Source organism: Neovison vison, chromosome 2 (genome assembly GCF_020171115.1).
Source record: "Neovison vison isolate M4711 chromosome 2, ASM_NN_V1, whole genome shotgun sequence".
NCBI classification, from domain to species: Eukaryota; Metazoa; Chordata; class Mammalia; order Carnivora; family Mustelidae; genus Neogale; species Neogale vison.
Window position 1 is genome coordinate 12522015 of NC_058092.1, and position 18932 is coordinate 12540946.

Consider the following 18932-nt stretch of genomic DNA (forward strand, 5'->3'; position numbering starts at 1 on the left):
TGTGGGTTTATGGCTCTGATGGAGCCGATGATAAGCCACAAGCCCAGGTCCTTTCCATAATCACAGACGTTATCCCAACGGCCTCTTTTCATTGATTGCGCTCGCTGGGCTCAGAGCTGGGCCCACTGTGTGTCTGCATTACACACACATGTATAATTCTAATAATCATAAAACGCGGCGAGGTCGGTTCCTAATCCTCCCTGACAGATGAGAGAAAGAAGGCGGCTCATCAGCTTGCACATCTAGTATGTAACATCAACACCCGCGTCCTTTGTCACTTTCCTGCTCACCTCTGTTTGTCCTGGTACTTGTTCCCTCGTGAGCTCGGCAGGTGCGTGGCTGCCCTCGCCAGGCTTCCCTCTGGGGAGCCAGCAGTGAGAGAGAGATGGGGCCACAGATACCTTGACCCAGCCCAGCAGGGAACCAGGTTGGTGGAGGGGGGAGGGGTGGCAGCCTGCGTGGGCTCCAGGAGGGCGGGGAGCACCTGCGCTGGCCTGCAGCCTGCTTGGCGGGCTTGGCGGCTTCAACTTCTGAACCTATCTAGGCGTGGGGCCAAGTCCCAGCTCCACAGACACCCAGCCCCGTTTGTGAAATCGCCCTTGCTGTCCAGAGACGACCTGGCTTTTCTGGCCGAGTTCGCAGCCCCACATTTGTTCAGGCCCACGAAGAGGGCTCTCTGAGTTTGGGCCCCGTTGCCTGGAGCATCTGTCCCACTGCCTGCTGTCACTTGCATGTGCCTCTTAAGCTGCACATCTAGGCGACAATGTGGCCTTCCACCCAGGCTTGCTCCCCGATCTGAGTCCGAGGCACTGCCATGCACCCAGCTGCTCGAGACAGAGCACCTCGATTCCTGTCCCCTCTCCCTACCCACTCGAGTCTGTCAGTGGGTCTGTCCATCTGCTTCAAAATGGATCTCGAATGCGCCGGCTTCTCATCTTCTTCTAGGACTTCTCTGCCTGGCTGGTCTGTTTGCTCCCTCCCTTCCTGTCCTTCATCACTCTGTGGCTAAAGTGTTCCTCCAAACCAGTTCACCCACTCCTCGGCTCAGACCTTCCAGTAGCTTCTCACCTTGCTCAGAGTGAACAGTCTGGTCCTTACCCTGGTCCACCTGCTCTCTAGCTGTCTGGAATTTGCTCCCATCCCCAAGCTGGGCTGGCTATAGTCTGCTCCTGCCACCCACTCGTTCTTGCCCCGGGGCCTTTGCATGTGCTATGCCCCAATCCTTAGCTGTGACCTGGCTTGGCTGCGTCTTCCTTGCCCTCCCGACCTCACACCCCCACACCTGCTACCCCATCCTTCCAGAAGGTAGGGTGAGGCAGGAGACTTGGGAATCCTCCTGCCCACTCCCTGCCCCATCCCCCATTTGAATTCTCTTCCTGATGTCTATATTCCTTGTTTATATTTTCACTTCCCCTTTCCCCTCTCCGGACAGCGCTAATGCGATAGCCACTACTACAGTGAAAACTGAATGACATGAAACGTTCAGTGCCTCCGTCCACCAGCCACACTCCCTGTGCTCGCTAGCCACGTGTGGCTAATGGCTGCAGAACTGAGCCTCGTGGTCAGTGAAATTTCCATCACTAGGGAGAGTCCTAGAGTGTTTGCTCCCCAAGCCAGACTGTGTGCGGCTCCTGCCATACCTGCAGCCCTGGGCGCCCAGTCCCACGCCCAGGAGGCCCTGGGATGTTCTGGGGTGCCGGGTGAACGGGTCAGTGGTGGGAGAGCACACGGTGATGGACAGTGCTATGTGAACCCCAACATGGTAACCCTGGGGAGCCCCCCATTCTGCTTGGAGAAAGCCCACACCCCCACCCGTGGGGAACTGCAGTCATTTGCTCAAGCGTAGAGAGGCGGCCGCAGGGTAGACGGTCATTGGCGCGCGGGAGCTCAGCTGGGTGACCGCTTTGGACCTTAGTATCCGCCTCTGGAAAATGGGCACACCGCTCCTGTCCTGCACATCTCCCAGCCGTCGCGAGGCTTCCGTCAGACCGGAGCAGGGGTACGTGTGCTGTAGATGGTCCAAAGCAGCGTTTCTCCAAGTGTGGTCCCTGGACCAGCTGCAGCTGCGTCACCTGCATACTTGCTGGAAATGCAATTTAGGGGCTCACCTCCGGGGGCGGGGGGGGTGAGCCCAGCCAGGGGTGCGGATGCCTGCCCAGTTTGGTGGCTGCTGCTCCAGGCATTGTTTCACACATCCCGTGGTGTGGATGTGGATTTCCTTTCAGGGAGGCGTGAGCCCCTTTTGGGGGGGGGGCAGAAGGATTCAGCCCTTTAGAAAGGGCTCGCTGCTGCGAACAGGCCCTCGCTCCTGCCCCTTCCCCTTGCCCAGAACTTTTAACAACAGGACAGCAGTAGTAGTGGCCGGTGATGCCTGTCTGTGTGCGCCGTGGCCCAGGCATGGGGTTCAGTGGTTTACGTTCATTCATTGACTCATGTAATCCTCGGGACGAGGCTGTGGAAGAGCATCACCGTCCCCTTGTGCTGCTGAGGAAATGGCAGAGAGAGGCTTAGGGACTGGCCTGGGTCGCATAGCTGGGAAGTGGTAGCACCGGGCCCTGGAGCCCACACCGTGTGCCACCCCCCTTCCCCGTAAAGAGTGGAGGGACCCCAGCGTTCTCCCTGCCACCGCCCATCTCGCTAAAATGAAGAGACAGCAGCAGCGGCAGAGCCAGACAAGAGCTAATGTGGACCGACATCAGCAGTCTGCCCGCTCCTGGTGCGGAGTCGTCCGCAGCACTGGCGGGGGGCCGGGAGCTGCTGGGGCGCTCGGCCTGCACCCAGGGGAAGGACCCACATGGGCAGGATGGCAAGCCTGCGCTGGAAACCGAGGAGCCAGCCCTCCCATCCCGCTGCTTGTATCCACAGGGGCCCCCGCCCTGTGCGTCTGCATCTCCTTCACCCTCAAAGCCGTGCCCCCCATGGAGCGCCCCCATGGGCCAGCACTGGGCTCTGTGGCGCTACCCCCTCCCGTCCTCACACAGCCCCACTGTATCCAGGTGGAAACTGAGGCTCGGGGCTGCAAGGGCCAGATCCCAGCCAGGTCAGCCAGTCAAGCCCGAGTCCTAACCACAGCCCCATCCAGTTTCCTGCTTGTCTCACGGGAAAAGCCAGACCACGCCCCTGCCTCACCCTGAAGCCCCCAGAACCCACTGCCATCCCCCCAGGAGGGGTGTAGCTCATGCTGGCTTCTTTCCTCACAGGCCAGAAGCACCTGTGTGTCACCAGCCTCCTGATCTGCCAGGGTCTGCTCTGGGTAGGCACTGACCAGGGTGTCATCGTCTTGTTGCCTGTGCCTCGGCTGGAAGGCATCCCCAAGATCACAGGTGAGGCTCCGGAACTGGTCTTGGCAGGGCCTGGCAGTCAGCTGCAGATGGCTGGGGAGGGGGAGCCTTGTGCCCAGAGGTTTACGCTCTCTTCTGACGTGGGGATCATTCTCCAGTGTCCCCTGTCATCACAGGAGGCCCTGTGGCACAGTGGAGTTATGTCACCCCACCCCAAGGTCTCCTAGCTGCTCTCTGGGTCTCAGTTTTCTAATCTGGCCAATAGGCACAGTAGCGTGTGAGGGTCAAGGGGCTTCAGGATTGGTGGAGGCCCCTGACTAATGGCTGGCCCCCTCCTAGTCCCTCCCCACAGCAGCTTCAAAATGTCCAGGTTCCAGAGACCGACATAACAAGGCTCCTGGGGACGGGGTCTGCATGCAGATGTGTTCCTACGGAGCAGCGGGAGGTCTGCCCTGACGGGTGGTGCTAGGGCCAGGAGAACAAGGGCGGGATCAAGGAGGACCCAGAACCCTGGGCCCCTCTCTGCCTCCGCCCCGAGAGTGATGAGCAAGGGGTCTCCTCCAGCTGCAGGGCTGGGGTGGGCAGGGTGGGAGGGGGAAGCCCTGGGGAGGTCCCACTCAGCCAGAACAGGAGCATCCCCTCTTCCTAAATCCCAAAGTCACCTGTTTTCATCACCCAGGTCATTTGGTTCCCCATGGTGTTGGTCCTCGGGTGGTAGGGAGGCATCAGGCAGAGACCATGTCCCCCAGTGCTGACCATCTGCTGGAGGCGGCCGAGGTCCGGCTTGTGGGGGGACAGGTGCTAGGAGAGCGGGTGTTTGGGGCCAGAGACCGGGGAGCTGGGCAGGCTGTGGGCGGAGTCAAGAAGGATGTGCTGTGGAGGAGCCCGAATTGGGCTTGAGGGGATGGGGTGTAGCATCAGGTGGCTGGGGAAGGCTCTGCGGGCAAGGTCAATGGCTTGAGTGAGGGCACGCAGATGTGCAGCTGGCACAGGCAGGGGCTGCGGGCCCTGTCACACTGACGGTCCCCCCGGTGGTTCATAAGGTCACTCCTGTTCCCTGTCCCACCCCTGCACAGCAAGTAGCCCTACAGTGTGGGAGAGCCCTTCCTCAGACCCAAGGCCTTCTGGAACGTTCCGACAAATGTTCCAAAACAATAACCACCAGCCAGAAAGTTCTCTGAGAGAGGTGGGGTGCCTCCTATCAAGCCCTGGGCCTTTGGGCCTCTTCTCCCCGTTCCTTTCATCCAGGGAAAGGCATGGTGTCGCTCAACGGTCACTGCGGGCCTGTGGCCTTCCTGGCCGTGGCTACCAGCATCTTGGCCCCCGACATCCTGCGGAGCGACCAGGAGGAAGCCGAGGGGCCACAGGCAGAGGAGGACAAGCTGGACGGGCCGGCGCCCGAGCCCACGCCTACGCCGGCGAGCCACGTGGGCCGAGAGCTGACCCGCAAGAAGGGCGTCCTCCTGCAGTACCGCCTGCGCTCCACCGCGCACCTGCCGGGCCCGCTGCTGTCCGTGCGGGAGCCGGCGCCCGCCGACGCCTCGGCCCTGGAGCACAGCGAGGAGGACGGCTCCATCTACGAGATGGCCGACGACCCTGATGTCTGGGTGCGCAGCCGGCCCTGCACCCGCGATGCCCACCGCAAGGAGATCTGCTCTGTGGCCATCATCTCGGGAGGGCAGGGCTACCGTAACTTCGGCAGCGCCCCCCCGGGGGGCAGTGGGAGGCCGGCCCCGTGCGGGGAGACGGACAGCGCCCTCCTCATCTGGCAGGTGCCCTTGACGCTATAGCCCTTGGCCGGGCGGGCACATGGCCACAGGCTGCAGGGGGCTCTGGGCCGCTGGGGGCCCCTCCTGCCTTCTGGGCCCCCGTGCCGGCAGGACGGGGTAGACTCGCCTTCCAGGGACAGCAAGGATGGGCCCCCATCTCCTGGAACTACCTTGGCAGAGGGGAACTTCATCCTTTTTTTAAAAAAAGAATATTTCAGAGTGTTCAGGGAAGGAATCTGGGTTTGGGGAGAGGATCCCTCTGGAGGAAATGGCCTTCTTTTTAAAAGCAAAAAAAAAAGAAAAAACACAAAACCTCGAGACTTCCTGGCAAGGCCGAGGGGCTCCAGGAAGGGCGTGTGCGCGGGAGTGTCTGCAAGCGCGTGGGCTGCTGTGTGGACATGTATAAATACGTACATACATACGGTGTATAATATGTGTATAAATGAGGTCTGTACATATTGGAGCTCTGGGAGATGCTGGAATAAAACAGAATAACGTGAGCTCTTGGGTTGACTTTCTGTCTTCTGAGATGTGATGGGGAAGCGACAGCTGTCCGGCCACGGGGCTGTTCAGGAAGCGGGAGCGCCAGGGAGACCTCACCCCGCGGCACGGGCCCTCGAAGGAGCTGTGCGATGCCCTCGCCGGTGGCCGCGTGTCGTTTTCTACTTTTGTAATTCAAGAAAAGGAAATAAAGTCACAGATTCGGTTCCTGATCCCACAGGTGCTTCTCCAGTGTGTCTCGAAGAGCCCCAGCCACGAGCTGCGTGCCAGCCATCCTGGACAATACAGACCTGTTTCCATCATCCCGGAAAGTTCTGTTTTATCGAGAAGAGACTCGGAAGCTTCTTTTCTGAATAGTTTTTGGGGAGAAGGCTGCCCCCCTCCCCTGTGCTCTGGGGGGCGGTGGAGGCAGGTGGCCTTGGCACCTGTCCCTACTTCCCTGGGAGGGAAGACATCGGAAGGGCTTCACCTCGGGGAGAATGGGGGTCGGGGGCTATTGCTGTGGGCGATGGGGCGAGGCAGGGAGGGGGGTGGGAGAGGAGGGGGTGAGTTCCAGGCGGTGGTGGCAGCGCCCAGGCTATGGGAGGGACGCTTGGGGCCCTGGCTTCCTTCTGCTGGCTCAGTCTCCATCCTTAGATTTCTAGAGCTTCCTTCGGGGTGGGGTGGGGGGACAAAGTCAATACCCACCACCCAAAAGGGAAGTATTTTCTCCAACCTCCCACCTACCACCTCGCTGGCATCTGTTCCCGTGTCTGTCCACCCACCACCCACCCACCTGTGGGGCCTCCCTATCACGCTCACTGGCGGCGGCGCCGGGTGGTGGGGGTGGGGGGAAGCAGAGATCAGCGGGGGTGGGAGGCAGCCCTGTCAATGGGACCCGGCTGGGCAGCTCCATGGGCTTCCATGGACGCTCTGGGAACTCGGGGGAGAGCCACCATGGCGGGGGGAGGCCACTTCAGCCAGGTGCTAACCCTCTGGTGGGGTCTGTCCACTGGAGAAGCCACGCCCTCATTCCTCTCTTTCACACCCCCCCCCCGGGCTCCCGTTCTCCTTAGACACCCTATTAGCCAAGCCAAAGGCAGGTGTCAGGGCCAGCGGCTAAGGGCTTGGAGGAGGCCACGGGTGCTGCAGAGGAAGGGGAAGGGCCTTCAGGAGGGAACAGCCTGTGCCAAGGTGGGCTGTGCAGGGGCTGATTTATTCCCATAAGCAAGCAGTCTGGCATGGGTCCCCTGGAAGAGGAGCAGGGAGCTGTGTCCGGGTGTGGGGGGGACCACGGGGTGGGGACCACAGCCCTGGACGCTGAGCCTTCAGGACCTGGATATGTTCTGTTCCGGGTATGCCCATCTTCTCTGGACGTCAGTTCCCCTTTTAGTATCCAAGGGAGACTCACCAGTGTCCTGCCTGCTGCTTGTGGGAGAGGAACTCACGTGCCTTGATCCCCTGAATCAAATGCTGGTTGAGACTTTTCCTAGAGCAGTCACCGGGAAGTTGCAGCCACTCGGGGCACCGAGCGAGCCTGGGGGCTGGGATCTGGCAGGTCTGCGTCCGTAGAAGACCTGTCGTGTATCTTCCAGCGCGTGCCTTCAGCACCAGGCCTCAGTCTCCTCATCTCTGTAGTGGGTATGATGACACCTCAGTGAACTGCTGAAGGCAAGTGGCAAACCTCCTCATAGCCTGTTTCAGATGACTTAGGCAGACTGTCCTGGCAAGAGGTTCCCCCTTGTGTGTAGGAACGGGTGTCTGGGAACTCTGCGGTTCTCTGAGATCTAGACCTACAGATCGCTCAGCGGAAGGGGACCCGGGAAACCTGTCACCGAGAAACTGGCGGACTTAGCGACGATCATGAAATTATCGTATCTGTCAACGGCCCCTCTCCCGAGTCTCTGCCAGCAGAGCGAGGGGGTGTCGGAAAGGGCTCCGGAGACGTGAAAACGTGTGGAGGACCTGCCTGACATGGGAGGGACGCCTTTGCTTTAGGTATTGATTAGAGAATCAGTAACCGTGGCACTTTGGGTGGGATCATTCATTCCCACGGCTGCTCCCCTGCCGTGCTCCCCTCATTCTGCAAGTGGGGGACCCAGGGCTTATTCACTCAAGTAACTCCTTGAGGAAGCATCAGGGCCAGATTCTTCCCACCCAGGCCACTCCGCCTCCAAAAGCAAAACTTCGGAGAAAGATGGACCAGAGTTCCCAGTATACTATCCCCACTGTGTGTCCCCACTTACTGGCCGTGTGATGTCAGGCAAAAACACCTTAAATTCTCTGTGTCTAAGGACAGAACAACAGTCTAGGCCATGGGAACTGAGTGCTATTCTTTCGGCATTTATGGAAAGCCTGCTTTGTGCTAGGGTAGACTGTGCTCTGGAGAGGGAACATGGGGACTGCAGGGAAAAATGTTGGGGAGGGGGCTGAAGATGTGGAGCGTGGTGTCCGGGGAGGCCACACTGAGGAGGTGACCTCTGAGCCAAGACCTGAAGGAGGAGCAGACATCAGGCCATAGAATGTTCTGGACAGAGGGAACAGCATGTGCAAGGTGCCGAGGCAGGAACTGGGGTTGCGGGAGTGGGGGACGGTCATGAGTTCTGGGTTGGGTCACAGAGGGACTTTGTCTTTACCTTGGTGACATGGGAGGTCGTCAGGAGATTTTGAGCAGAAGAATGACACTACCCAACAATTCTTTTGGCTGCTTAGTGGAGGCTAATCTGCAGGGGGCAAGGGTAGAATTGTGGGAACCAGAAGACCACCGAGGAAGCCGTTGCAATATCCTGGGGCACGCTGCGGCTGGCGGGGCCAAGGCGGCCACGGCTGGTGTGTTGGATTCTGACGCCAGGGTCCATAGGTTTTGCGGATGGGTGGGCAGGAAGTAGAGAAGGGGAGTCAAGGTTGACCCCAGGTGTCTGGCCCTGAGAGGCTAGAAGGACAGAGTTGCCGTTTCCTGGGGCAGGAGGTGGGGGGGATTGGGAATTGGGTTTGGGGCCTGTTATACTGAGTTGCCGCTGATCATTTCCTGCAGATAGGACAGTGACTGAGTTTGGAGCTCAAGGGGGAGAGTCCAGGTGAGAGAGAGGAGTGAGCCGGCCCAGATCTCCAGGGAGCAGAGGAGGCCGGGGCTTAACGTGCTGGAAGCCGAGTGTTGAGTATTGGAGGGAGGAGGGAGCTATCTTCTGGCTCTGGTGCCAGAACTGACCTTGGGAGCAGCGGGGGCCTGGGTGTGGTCCGAGGCCGAGGTGGGCTCTGTGCCTTTGTCCCCTGCTCCTTGCCAGAGAGGGAAAAGTGCATTTTCTTCATCCAGATGAATAGGCACAGTGGGGACCTGTGGAGAGGAGGCAGGTGCTCCCGACCCACCTTCCAGCTGGGATTCTGCACAGCTGCCCATGGGGACTCTCGGGCTGAGGGCAGGTGGCTCGCCCTCCACCTATGGGGAACCCAGTCGCCGTGCCCTCCTGCTGCCCTCCCACACCCCCAAGCCCCAGAACTCTCACCAGCTAGGGCATCTCAGACCCACAGGCCCAGCCCTCCTCTGCCCTGCTCTCCCTCCCTGTGGGCCATGCAGGGAACACCGCACCCTGCCCATAGTGCTCTGCCCCCTTCAGGCTTCCCGACTTTCTCCTGGACGGGTGAGGGCTTCAGGTGTGGGGTGGGGGTGCCTTTTTCTGCCCAGGAGCCCCGGTAGTCCTCAGGCCTGTTCCCTCAAGTCTGTCCTGTTTCCCACTCACTGCAGAAACTGGGATTTCTTGCCTGGGACAGTGGCTCAGCAGCCCACAGGCATCTCTGTGCTCAGACACTCTTGCTTCGTAAAAGGAAGCGGCTTGGCCTGCGTTCCCCCAGAAGCCGATCTGGAGACAAGGATTTTGATTCAAATCATTTATTAGGGAGGTGAGGCCAGGGCCTGGCAGGAGGGGATGTGTGTGGGACAGGGAAGCGAAGGGAGCCAGAACAGGGCATGCTGTGTGCGGGCCACCTGTGGAGGGGAGAGACAGTACAGGGCATGCCTCTGAGTCACCCCAGCTGCAGGGTGAGGACACGGCTCCGTGTGCCTCAGCTGCCGTCAGGATGTCCCCAGTGGGGGCTTCATTGAGAAGCACTTGCTCCTGGCGCTCCAGTCTGCCTCCTGACTCAGCCAAAGAGAGAGCGGCTCCCAGTGGCTCCCGGGCCATGGTGCACTGCCAGAGGGGACACGGGGGAGCTGGCTTTTAGGACTTTAAAATGTTTTCTTCTGGGGCACCTGGGTGGCTCAGTGGGTTAAAGCCTCTGCCTTCAGCTCAGATCATGATCTCAGGGTCCTGGAATTGAGCCCCGCATCGGGCTCTCTGCTCAGCGGGGAGCCTGCTTCCCCCTCCCCTCTCTCTGCCTGCTCTCTGCCTACTTGTGATCTCTGTCTGTCAAATAAATAAATAAAATCTTTAAAAAAAAATGTTTTCTTCTTCAGCAAAGCCAGGCTTCGAGGGGATAGAGTCATGCTATGGACAGAAAAATATGACATTTAGAACTCAACGCTGGTTTTCTGTTCTAGGCTGTAATCCCTGTCTCCGCCCGCTCCGGCTGCTGTAACAAATTACAATTTGTTTCTCCCAGGTCTGCAAGCGGGGGAGTCCAAAATCAAGGTGGTGGCTGATTTGGCGTCTGGTGAGAGCCCTTCTCCTGGCTTGCAGATCCTACCTTCTTGCTGTGTCCTCCCCTAAGGGAGAGAGAGGAAGCTCTGGTCTCTCTTCCCTTTCTTCCAAGGGCACGGATCCCATCACAGGGTTCCCCCTCATGACCTCATCACCCCCCCAAAGACCCAACGTCCAAATACCTTCACAGCGGCGGGGTGTGTGTGTGTGTGTTAGGGCTTCTACACATGAACTTTGGGTGGGGGGGTTACGGATGGCGGGGGTGGGGTCTGCAACTCGAAGGGAGCTCCAGTTCTGGAAGGGACAGGCTGGTCTGGCTAGTTTCCAAACCCTGGACCCAATAGGAGAGCCCAGCTGTCCCTCCCTGGGGCCAGGTCAATTGTCAGGCTTCTGGGGACAGGCTTTTTGCCCTGTCCAAGAGGGACTAGTCCTTCTGCCACCCACAGGATTTGTGTGACTGCCGTCTGGCCCCCAGCCCTGTGAAAACCGATACACACAATTACAGGACAAGGACCTGTGTCCCTGTTCTGTGGTGGTCGCAGCCTCCCCAGCCTGTCTTCTGTGGGCCCGATACCTGCTTTCTTTGCATTGCAAAGCTTGTGCATGTGTGTTCACATGTGGTGGTCACACGGGATAGAACCTGAGCTTCTGCGACACACCATGGGGTATTAATAGCGCTGGACGTGCTAGTCTGATGGGTGAGACAGAGCCACTAACCTGCGACGTTCCAAATCTGATGGGGGAGATCCAGCCCTCCTCTCACAGCCTGATGGAGAAGACATAGTGTCTGCTTAGAAACCCTGGTCTGATTGGGGAGATACATTCCTGTCTTCAGAGCTCCCCAGTCAGATGGTGGAGACTCCCAGGCTGAAGTGGGAGATAAGTCCTTTGCCCTTGGCGAGCTCCCAGTCCAAGAGGGGAGACAGGACCCTCCACCGTGAAGAGACCTAATAATGAGGCACACAACAGAAACTTTTTAAAACAATGCCGACCTAATTACAGCGCTGCTGAACCACTCAAACTCCTCATTTACACATTCCTGGGGAAATGGCAAATAGCAAGAATGTGTAAATTGAGGAAAATTAATATAATTACCCGAGCTATTTCTTGTCATCTTTTCATATCAACAGAAACCACAAACCTTTCCTGGTGAGAAGTGTGGCCATTACAGGCTCTCTCCTGGAAGCACACAGCTGGCTCCCCCTCCACAGGGAACAGGTGCTTACAGGTGCCCGGTGCACCTGCAAGCCAGCCCCGCCAGGTGTGCCGGGGAGCATGGTGGAGAGGGCTCTGGGCCTGGAATCGGGAGACGTGGTGCGAGTTTTGGCTCTGCCACTGGTTTGCATGGGATCCACGGGTCCCTGCGCCTCTGGGAGCTGAAGTCCTGGCTGGTACTAGTCCAAGCGTACTAATCCCTCTATTGGGTCCGGGCCTCGTGTCAACTGCTTTGTACCCGTGACCCCAGTGAATCATCACAACCTTGCCCAGAGGGCTTCTTTATTACATTCGCTTTACAGACAAGGAAACCGAGGCTCGGGGAGGGGAAGTCACATGCCAAGGGTCACACAACACAGAAGAGGACGCCAGGATAACAGCCTCAATGCCCATACCCTTGACCCTGCACTATCTGTCCCCCATCCTCAGTGGTAGATCGGGGCCCGTTTCCCGGCCCTGCCCCTCCACTGCGTCCCCTGAGGATGCTGTGCGAAAACAGGGGCACGTATGCCGATCCTGCAAGCTACTGTTTGCAAACCCTTGGCCTTGGTGTGCTCTTCGGAACATGGGGATATTAAAAGCATTGTGTGAATGGGCTGTTTTGAGGATGAAAGGAGTTAATTCATATAAAAAATCAGAACAGCTCCTGGCCCATGGTGTCTGGATCCGAGATGCTCCTCTTCAGAGTCGTAAATGGCCCAGGCATGCAGAGAAGCCTTTCGTACCTTCTTTAGAGACGCATAGCTGTTTCCGCCGGCTTGGAGAACCCAACAATGTGTGCAGAAACTTCTATCTGTTCTATTGGCTTAGGGCACACAAATACCAATACAGCTCATCAAGCTCTTTTAGAAAATAGTAGCAAAGGGCCATACACACTGTACTGAGAAATGGGCATCTCATCGTGGGCCGTTTAGTGGTTCCAGAAAACAGACCATGGACGTTCACAGAAAATGTGCTTTAGTTTGAGCCAGTGGTCCTTCAGCAAGTGTCTGCTGCTGGCGCCTGGGTGCCGGCTTCCCGGGGTGGGGGGTGGAGCCCTGGGGCCTGTGCAGCGAATGCGTGGACACGGTCCCTGGCTTCCTGGAGCTGAGCGCCCAGCCTCACGGGAATAGAGCTCTGAAAAGATGAGGTTCCACGGGGTGTCTGGGCTGCTCAGTGGGTTAAGTGTCTGACTCTTGCTTTTGGCTCAGGTCATGTTCTCAGGGTCCGGGGATCGATCCCTGTATCAGACTCCGTGCTTAGCGGGGAGTCTGCTTAAGATTCTCTCTCTCGGGCGCCTGGGTGGCTCAGTTGGTTAAGCAACTGCCTTCAGCTCCGGTCATGATCCCGGAGTCCAAGGATCGAGTCCCACATTGGGCTCCCTGCTCAGCAGGGAGTCTGCTTCTCCCTCTGACCTTCTTCCGTCTCATGTTCTCTCTCTCACATAAATATAATCTTTAAAAAAAGATTCTTTCCCTCTACCCCTCCCCTTCCTTGCTTGCTCACTCTTTTGCTCTCTCTGAAAATTAATAAATAAATCTTAAAAAAAAAAAAGACGAGGTTCCTGCAGGTCCAATATGTAGGGAAGAGAAAACTGGTTTTGGGGGGTCTCACAGATGTGGAGTCTCTCACTCAGTGGCCTCCGTTTCTCAGCTGTAATACTAACAGTCCTTGATCCCAGGATGTGTGTAACGTGCTCAGTCCAGGGTCTGCTCACATAGTGCAAGCACTTTTTTTTTAAGAGACAGAGAGAGTGAGTGGAGGGGAGGGGCAGAGGGAGAGGGAGAGAGAAAGACTCTGCAGCAGGCTCCACGCTCAGTGCAGAGCCCAATGTGGGGCTCGATCCCACGACCTGAGATCATGACCTGAGCTGAAATCAAGAGTCAGACGCTTAACCGACGGAGCCCCCCAGGTGCCCCCAGTGTGACTCTTTCGAATAGTGATGACATTGACATGAGGCCTGACCAGCAGGGAGCAGGTGGCTTTAGGTGGACGGGGCCGTCAGGGGAGCGTCCCCTCCCAGGGCCCCATCTGGGGGGAAGGGAGATTCGGGGGGCTCAGCTACAGGGGAACTGGCTGGTCTCCGTGGAGGCCTCCATGGAGCACTACCCTTGGGAGCAGCTGGAGAAGGTCACCTTGCTGCAGGTATGGCTGGGCCCGCATGATACTGGCCGTCCCACCGTGGTGATGACTCCCCGCAGCCTAGTTCTGTTGGTCTCTCTACTCGGCTCAGAGGTAGACGTGGAAGGACGAAAAACTAATATCTTCACACACACGGCCCAAGTTCTATGAAAACCGTTGACCTCCCTTGGAAGGTAAGGGTGATTGAAAGGCCCAGCTTTAAAACGAAAAACAAAACCACAACTGCACACTGGCACCACCGTGAAGCTAGACTGTGCTGGCAAACCCAGCCTGGGGGATCCTGCTTGCACGGGTTGGGGTGCCCGTGGCCCAGGTGGCCAGAGACCCCTGAGCGCCATTCCAGAAGGTCTCCTGAGTTCTTTCCAGCCTGAACCTAACTCAGACACGATGGACATGACGCCATCTTCTTCCCCTGTTGTTTCTGTTAAATGAGGTGACCAGGCCCTTTACTTTGGCAAATCCGGGGATGTGCATTTGCATGCTGTTTTGCATAATCAGGGAATCATTTGCATTCATTTGCATGTTTCTCAGGATGTGAGATTCAAGGGCCCCAAAACTCAATGTGTGTAAAAGGAAATAAGTATGTTGAGACCGGCTCTTCAACTCCTACAAGCTGGCCTGAACCGCACAGGCTGGGACGAAGGAGTTCAGACAGCTGCTGGTCTCTGGGCGCTGGTCAGGCCAGGGAAGGCCTAGGGCTTGCTCTCTCTAGGGATGCTTGGGAGGGAGGTAGGAAGGAGACCAAAGAAGCTAAAGAAGATGACACTGTAGGGCAGAGTGTCCTCATGGGCCTGGAGCAGCCCCTTGAACAGGTGCATGCAAGGGGGAGTGACGGAAACACTTCAGCCGCGTCCGCATGATCCAGCAGCTTCTATGTGCCAGGCACTGTGCTAGACTTCTCTCACAGATTGGCTCATTTTCTCCTTAGAGCCTTACAAGGTGGGTTGTTGTTGACCCCTTCTAGATGAGGAAAGGACGGTGTGGAGAGCTGAGGTGACCCATTCAAGATCCTGTGACTGGTCTTTGGAGGTCCTGGACTCAAATACAGGCCAGTTTATTTCTAGAACCTTCCTGCCCTGGTTAAGGAGAGTGAGAAACCCAGACTTTGGCAGCTCCAGGAGCATCTCTCTCTCCCAGACAAAGCTCTCTCCTCTTTCCAGTGTTTCAAGGGATTTTCTCCTGAGGAGGGAGCCCGAGGGCCCCTGCACCTCCAGAATGGCTTGGTTTCCATAGCAACAGAGGTGCACAGGCCAAGTCACAGGCCGACCCCAGGGAGTGGGTGGCGGGGCATCTCCCTTGGAGGGAAGGAACTCGAGCCCCTGGTACAGACCTGGCACTGAGCAGGGTCTCCGTGAGTGCTGCTTGAGTCATTCACAGATGCCTAGACATTAGGGGCGTCCCTATTGCCATTGTTTGTCCCACACTCCGATGGTGGGGGGGTGGCCGGGAGGTGGTGGTCAAAGGTGGTGAAGATTCTTCGTCACTTCTTCCACTGAGCAGTGGAATTTCCTCTTGAGTCCGGATTTGTCTCCATTTGGGGGCCCCTAGTTGCCACGTGAGAAGTCCAGCTACCCTGATGGAGACACCACGGGGACACACCCGTGGAGACAGACAGGGTCTGAGAGACAGTCCTGGCCACGGGCGCCACGCACGCCACCGAGCCATCTCGGACACGCCGCCTGGTCGTGTCCCCAGGTAACCACAGATCCGGACTACGTCTTGTCCAACAGAAGACCCACCCGCTTCTGGCAACCGGAAGAATCATGAGACATGGTAGCAAAGCGCGTAGCGTCAAGATGCTGAGTTTGGGGGTGGCTTATTTCCTATAACCAAAGGCCCCTGCCTCTTCCAGTAGGAAAAGCAAGCTTTTGGGATGCTGTCGCACCTGCTTACCTGGAGGGGAAGAGGTGCCCGTCATAACAATACCTAGTTCTCCAGTCACAGGAGTGGGTTGGGACCCAGCCCTGGTCGGTACGCTGTCTCACCCCCTGACAATAGTGACTGCACCGGAGAAAAGCCTCTGTCTCTAGACAGACCCATCGGGGTCCTTCCCCGGGCTTTCTAGACTGCTGCTGGGGAGAGAAGCTCTGTTTCTTCTGGCCTGGCTAGGCTGGGGGGACGTCACCTGGAAGCTGTCTGTGGTCCCGTTCCCCACCCGCATCCCTACGTGGGCTCAGTGTGAAGCTTGCCCAGCCACAGTGGGGCGGAAGGAGGTGAGGCAGGGACAGAGGAGGTGGTGTGGTGACTCCTTTGGGTTCTTGGCATCTCTGGACAAGCTCTCCCTCTGGACTTCCCGGTTTCATGAGCCAATAAGGGTTCTCTTTGCTTTAAGCTGATTTGAGTTGATTTCTGTCATTTGAACGGATGGGACACACATCACACAGACTCTATTTCCTTGCCTCATCAAACTTAGAGATAGCACGGGCTGTTCAGATCTGTGCCGCATCCCAGAGGTTCAGTTCTCCTGGGAGAGGCAAGGAAAAATACACCAGCTCTGTCCGAGTCTGCAGCACTGGGTGCGTTCCTCTCTTCTCTCCCTAAACTCACCACTCCCTGGCTTTGAGGGTGTGGGTGGCTCCTGACCCTCTTACAAGGTGGGGGCTGATCAGAAGCCGAGTGGCAGAGCCACATCGATCCTCTCTCCACGTGGCAGAGTGAGGCAGAGACCAAGGGGGACGGCGTGGAGGGGGGAGGCAAGGGAATCCCATTAATTTTTCCATCCCTAAATCAATTTAATGGGAGCCTCCGATGGCTCTGATTTGATTTTTCATTTTCAGTATTACAATTATCAGCTGATATTCCCGGCAGCTCAGGCTTGAAATGGGCTAGCACAGTAGAGGTTGTCAAAAAGGGAATAGTCTCAGATTACACCAATTACCTAATATTTTGCTAATTAGACACCCAAAGCTTCTCTCTCATTTACAGCAAGGAAAAAAAAAATCCTTCACACTATCATTGTTATTCTTCTTTGCTGATCGGCGGTTATCACGTACCCCAGCTTGGAGATTTTGCATCCCGAGGAGAAATTCGGTGTTCGGGATCCTGCTTCCCCACGATACTGCCTCTTGCAGAGTGTCGGGAACCCCCGCTGTCTGCACTCAGTCCTTCTTGCTGCTCTCTGCGGGGATGGAGCACGGGTGGCTCTCAGCCCCCGTGGGATGGCCTTGGGCGGGGAGGCAGAACACACGGGGAGAAATTTCGGGCATCCTCAGACCAAAGAACAGGTGGCTCAGAGGAAAACCCGGGGAAGGAATGGGGCTTAAAAGGTGTCAAGAGGCAGAAGCCTGCCTTGCCTTTTACAGGTGGGGAAGGAGGCTCTGAGAGGGGCGTGGCTTGGCTAAGGGGCCACAGACAGCTGCTGCAGAGCTGTGCCCGAGCCGAGCCTTGGGTATCCTGATCCCCAATCTAACACCAGCTGGGGCCAGGCTGTGCTCAGTGTTGTTTGTTTCCTGTGTAGCTGCCTGGATTGGTAAGCAAAGCCGGCTCAGAGGGAACGCAGAAGCATCAGGTGTGCTCAGGAACAGGGCCAGCCCGTTGGCTCACATATCTTCGGAGGGGCCCTCCCTTTGCTTTGAGTTCAAATCTTATATTCACCACTTCCCAGCTACATAACCTTGACCAAATTCTTCAACCCTTTGAACCCCAAAGGGAACAGAAAGCCCAGCATGAGAGGCACCTCATGAAAATCGGGAGCTGATGATTTATCTGAAAGAACCATTTCCCAAATGCGCACTCAAGGTCAGTGTGGGGAGGCTTCCATTTTTTTTATTTTGGTAATATGAATAATGGCTCTTATTTACGGAGGACCCGCTATGAACTCCAGGCTCGGGAGAAATGCCTTACGTGTATGACTTCATTCAGTATCAGTGCTCGGAGGCGGGATCGTCATGCCCATTTTACAGCTGAGAACAGAGGCTTTTAGAGGTCAGCACATAGCAAAGCCAGGATCCAGACCCAGCTAGTTTCCAGAGACCTTTAGGACAAGAGAGCCTTTAGGACAAGGTCCTTCAGACTCCATGAGGCTGAAATGCAAGGAGGGGGATGGTGGGCAGGGGAGGGACTGTGAGCCCCCCACAGCGTTGCCTGCAAACCCCCTCACCCCGCCCCATATCCTGATTCCTAGAGCTCAGGCCTCAGGGCAGCTGCTCCTGGAAACGTGGTCAGCTCTGCTCTGCTGAACTTCATTATCTTTATCAAATTAATTTACACAAGCCAGTGTGGCCACCTAATGAAGACGTTTCCCGGGGCCCTGTGCCGGCTGCTTAATGAGGCGGGAGCGGCTGGACTCAGGTCCTGGGTGAGGAGGGGAGGAGGCGTCCGAGTGTGACCTGACCGCTGTGGGGATTCCTGCTCCGCCGCAGTCCGGGGCTGTGTGTGACTCCCTCCGGTCATTCCGGCCATTCCCCTGCCACTGTGCCCGCTCGGCTCGCCAGCTGTCCTCGGGGAGGACGGTGGGCTGTGGTCTGCAGGGGCCAAGCTCCTCGCGGTTAATTGTGTAAGTGACTAAGATAAGACTTTCTTTGGTGCGTGATAAAGGATCAGCCCTGCGGTGGAATGCCTTGGATTTGGTTAATGAACTTCTTTTCTTTCTCTAAGTGAGGTTTTTGAGGGGGAAGGGCAGGGTGAGTGGGTAAGGAGGCCATGGGGTTCCAGGTGAGCGAGGGACAGTTGCCGGGGAGGGGTTGCTGACCCCTGGAGAGCTGCTCCACAGGAGGTGGGCTGGACGGGGTGGGGGGGTGCGGGGAGGATCAGGGATGGCACCCTCCTTTCTGGTTTGCATAAGGGGACAGAGCTGTCAGCCTGCCCGTCCAGTCTTCCCTTCATTTACTCATTCATCCAACACACACATGCACAATCACACACACACGCACACGCACACACACACACACACACACACCCCTCACCTCTATGCCAACCCCTGGCTGCCCGTCCTGGGGATACAATCATGAACAAAACAGACCAAATTCCTGTCCTTCCACAGCTGACATTCTAGGACCCATCGGTCTTCACCTCGTGAACATTTAGGATCTTAAAATCTGGAGCCCTGGGTTCACTGAATCTGAAAACCAGACTCTTCACAGTAAGCAGCTTCTGCTGAGCGAGGGCTGACCTCAGGCGAGATCTCATTTGGTCCTTGCAGAGCCCCTGGGGGTGGATGCCCGGGTTATTTCCGGGTTAGCAGGAGGTGCCGGTGAGGCCCCGGGGGGCACCCCGTTTTGTGACGCTGTCCCTCAGTGGCTGAGGGCAGGATCGCCCCAGGCCTATCTGAACCCTCTCCACCCCCCCGGACAAATTGTGGGAACTTCCAGCAGACGTGCTCCGGCCTCCCAGAGCATATCCTGCGTGCCCTCCCGAGGCCCTCGGCGGCACATCTTCAATACGTCGTGTGACCCCACTTGGTTGCCTGTACGTCCTTGGCCTGATCCTTGAGC

The 18932-nt window shown here is 57.3% G+C and overlaps 1 protein-coding gene across 6 annotated transcripts in view; it reads left to right on the forward strand.

Annotated features, from left to right (window-relative positions):
- ARHGEF10L (Rho guanine nucleotide exchange factor 10 like) overlaps positions 1-5550 on the forward strand; it is a 100796-nt gene extending 95246 nt beyond the window's left edge. For 4 of the 6 annotated variants that reach the window (XM_044237273.1, XM_044237274.1, XM_044237275.1 and 1 more), the window contains 2 exons: positions 3201-3323; positions 4530-5550. In XM_044237273.1, coding sequence (XP_044093208.1) covers positions 3201-3323; positions 4530-5071 — 665 coding nt within the window. In that variant the 3' untranslated portion in view covers positions 5072-5550. The remainder of the gene's footprint in view (positions 1-3200; positions 3324-4529) is intronic. The other 2 variants (XM_044237277.1, XM_044237278.1) reach the window with 1 other exon arrangement.
- Positions 5551-18932: the final 13382 nt, after the last annotated feature.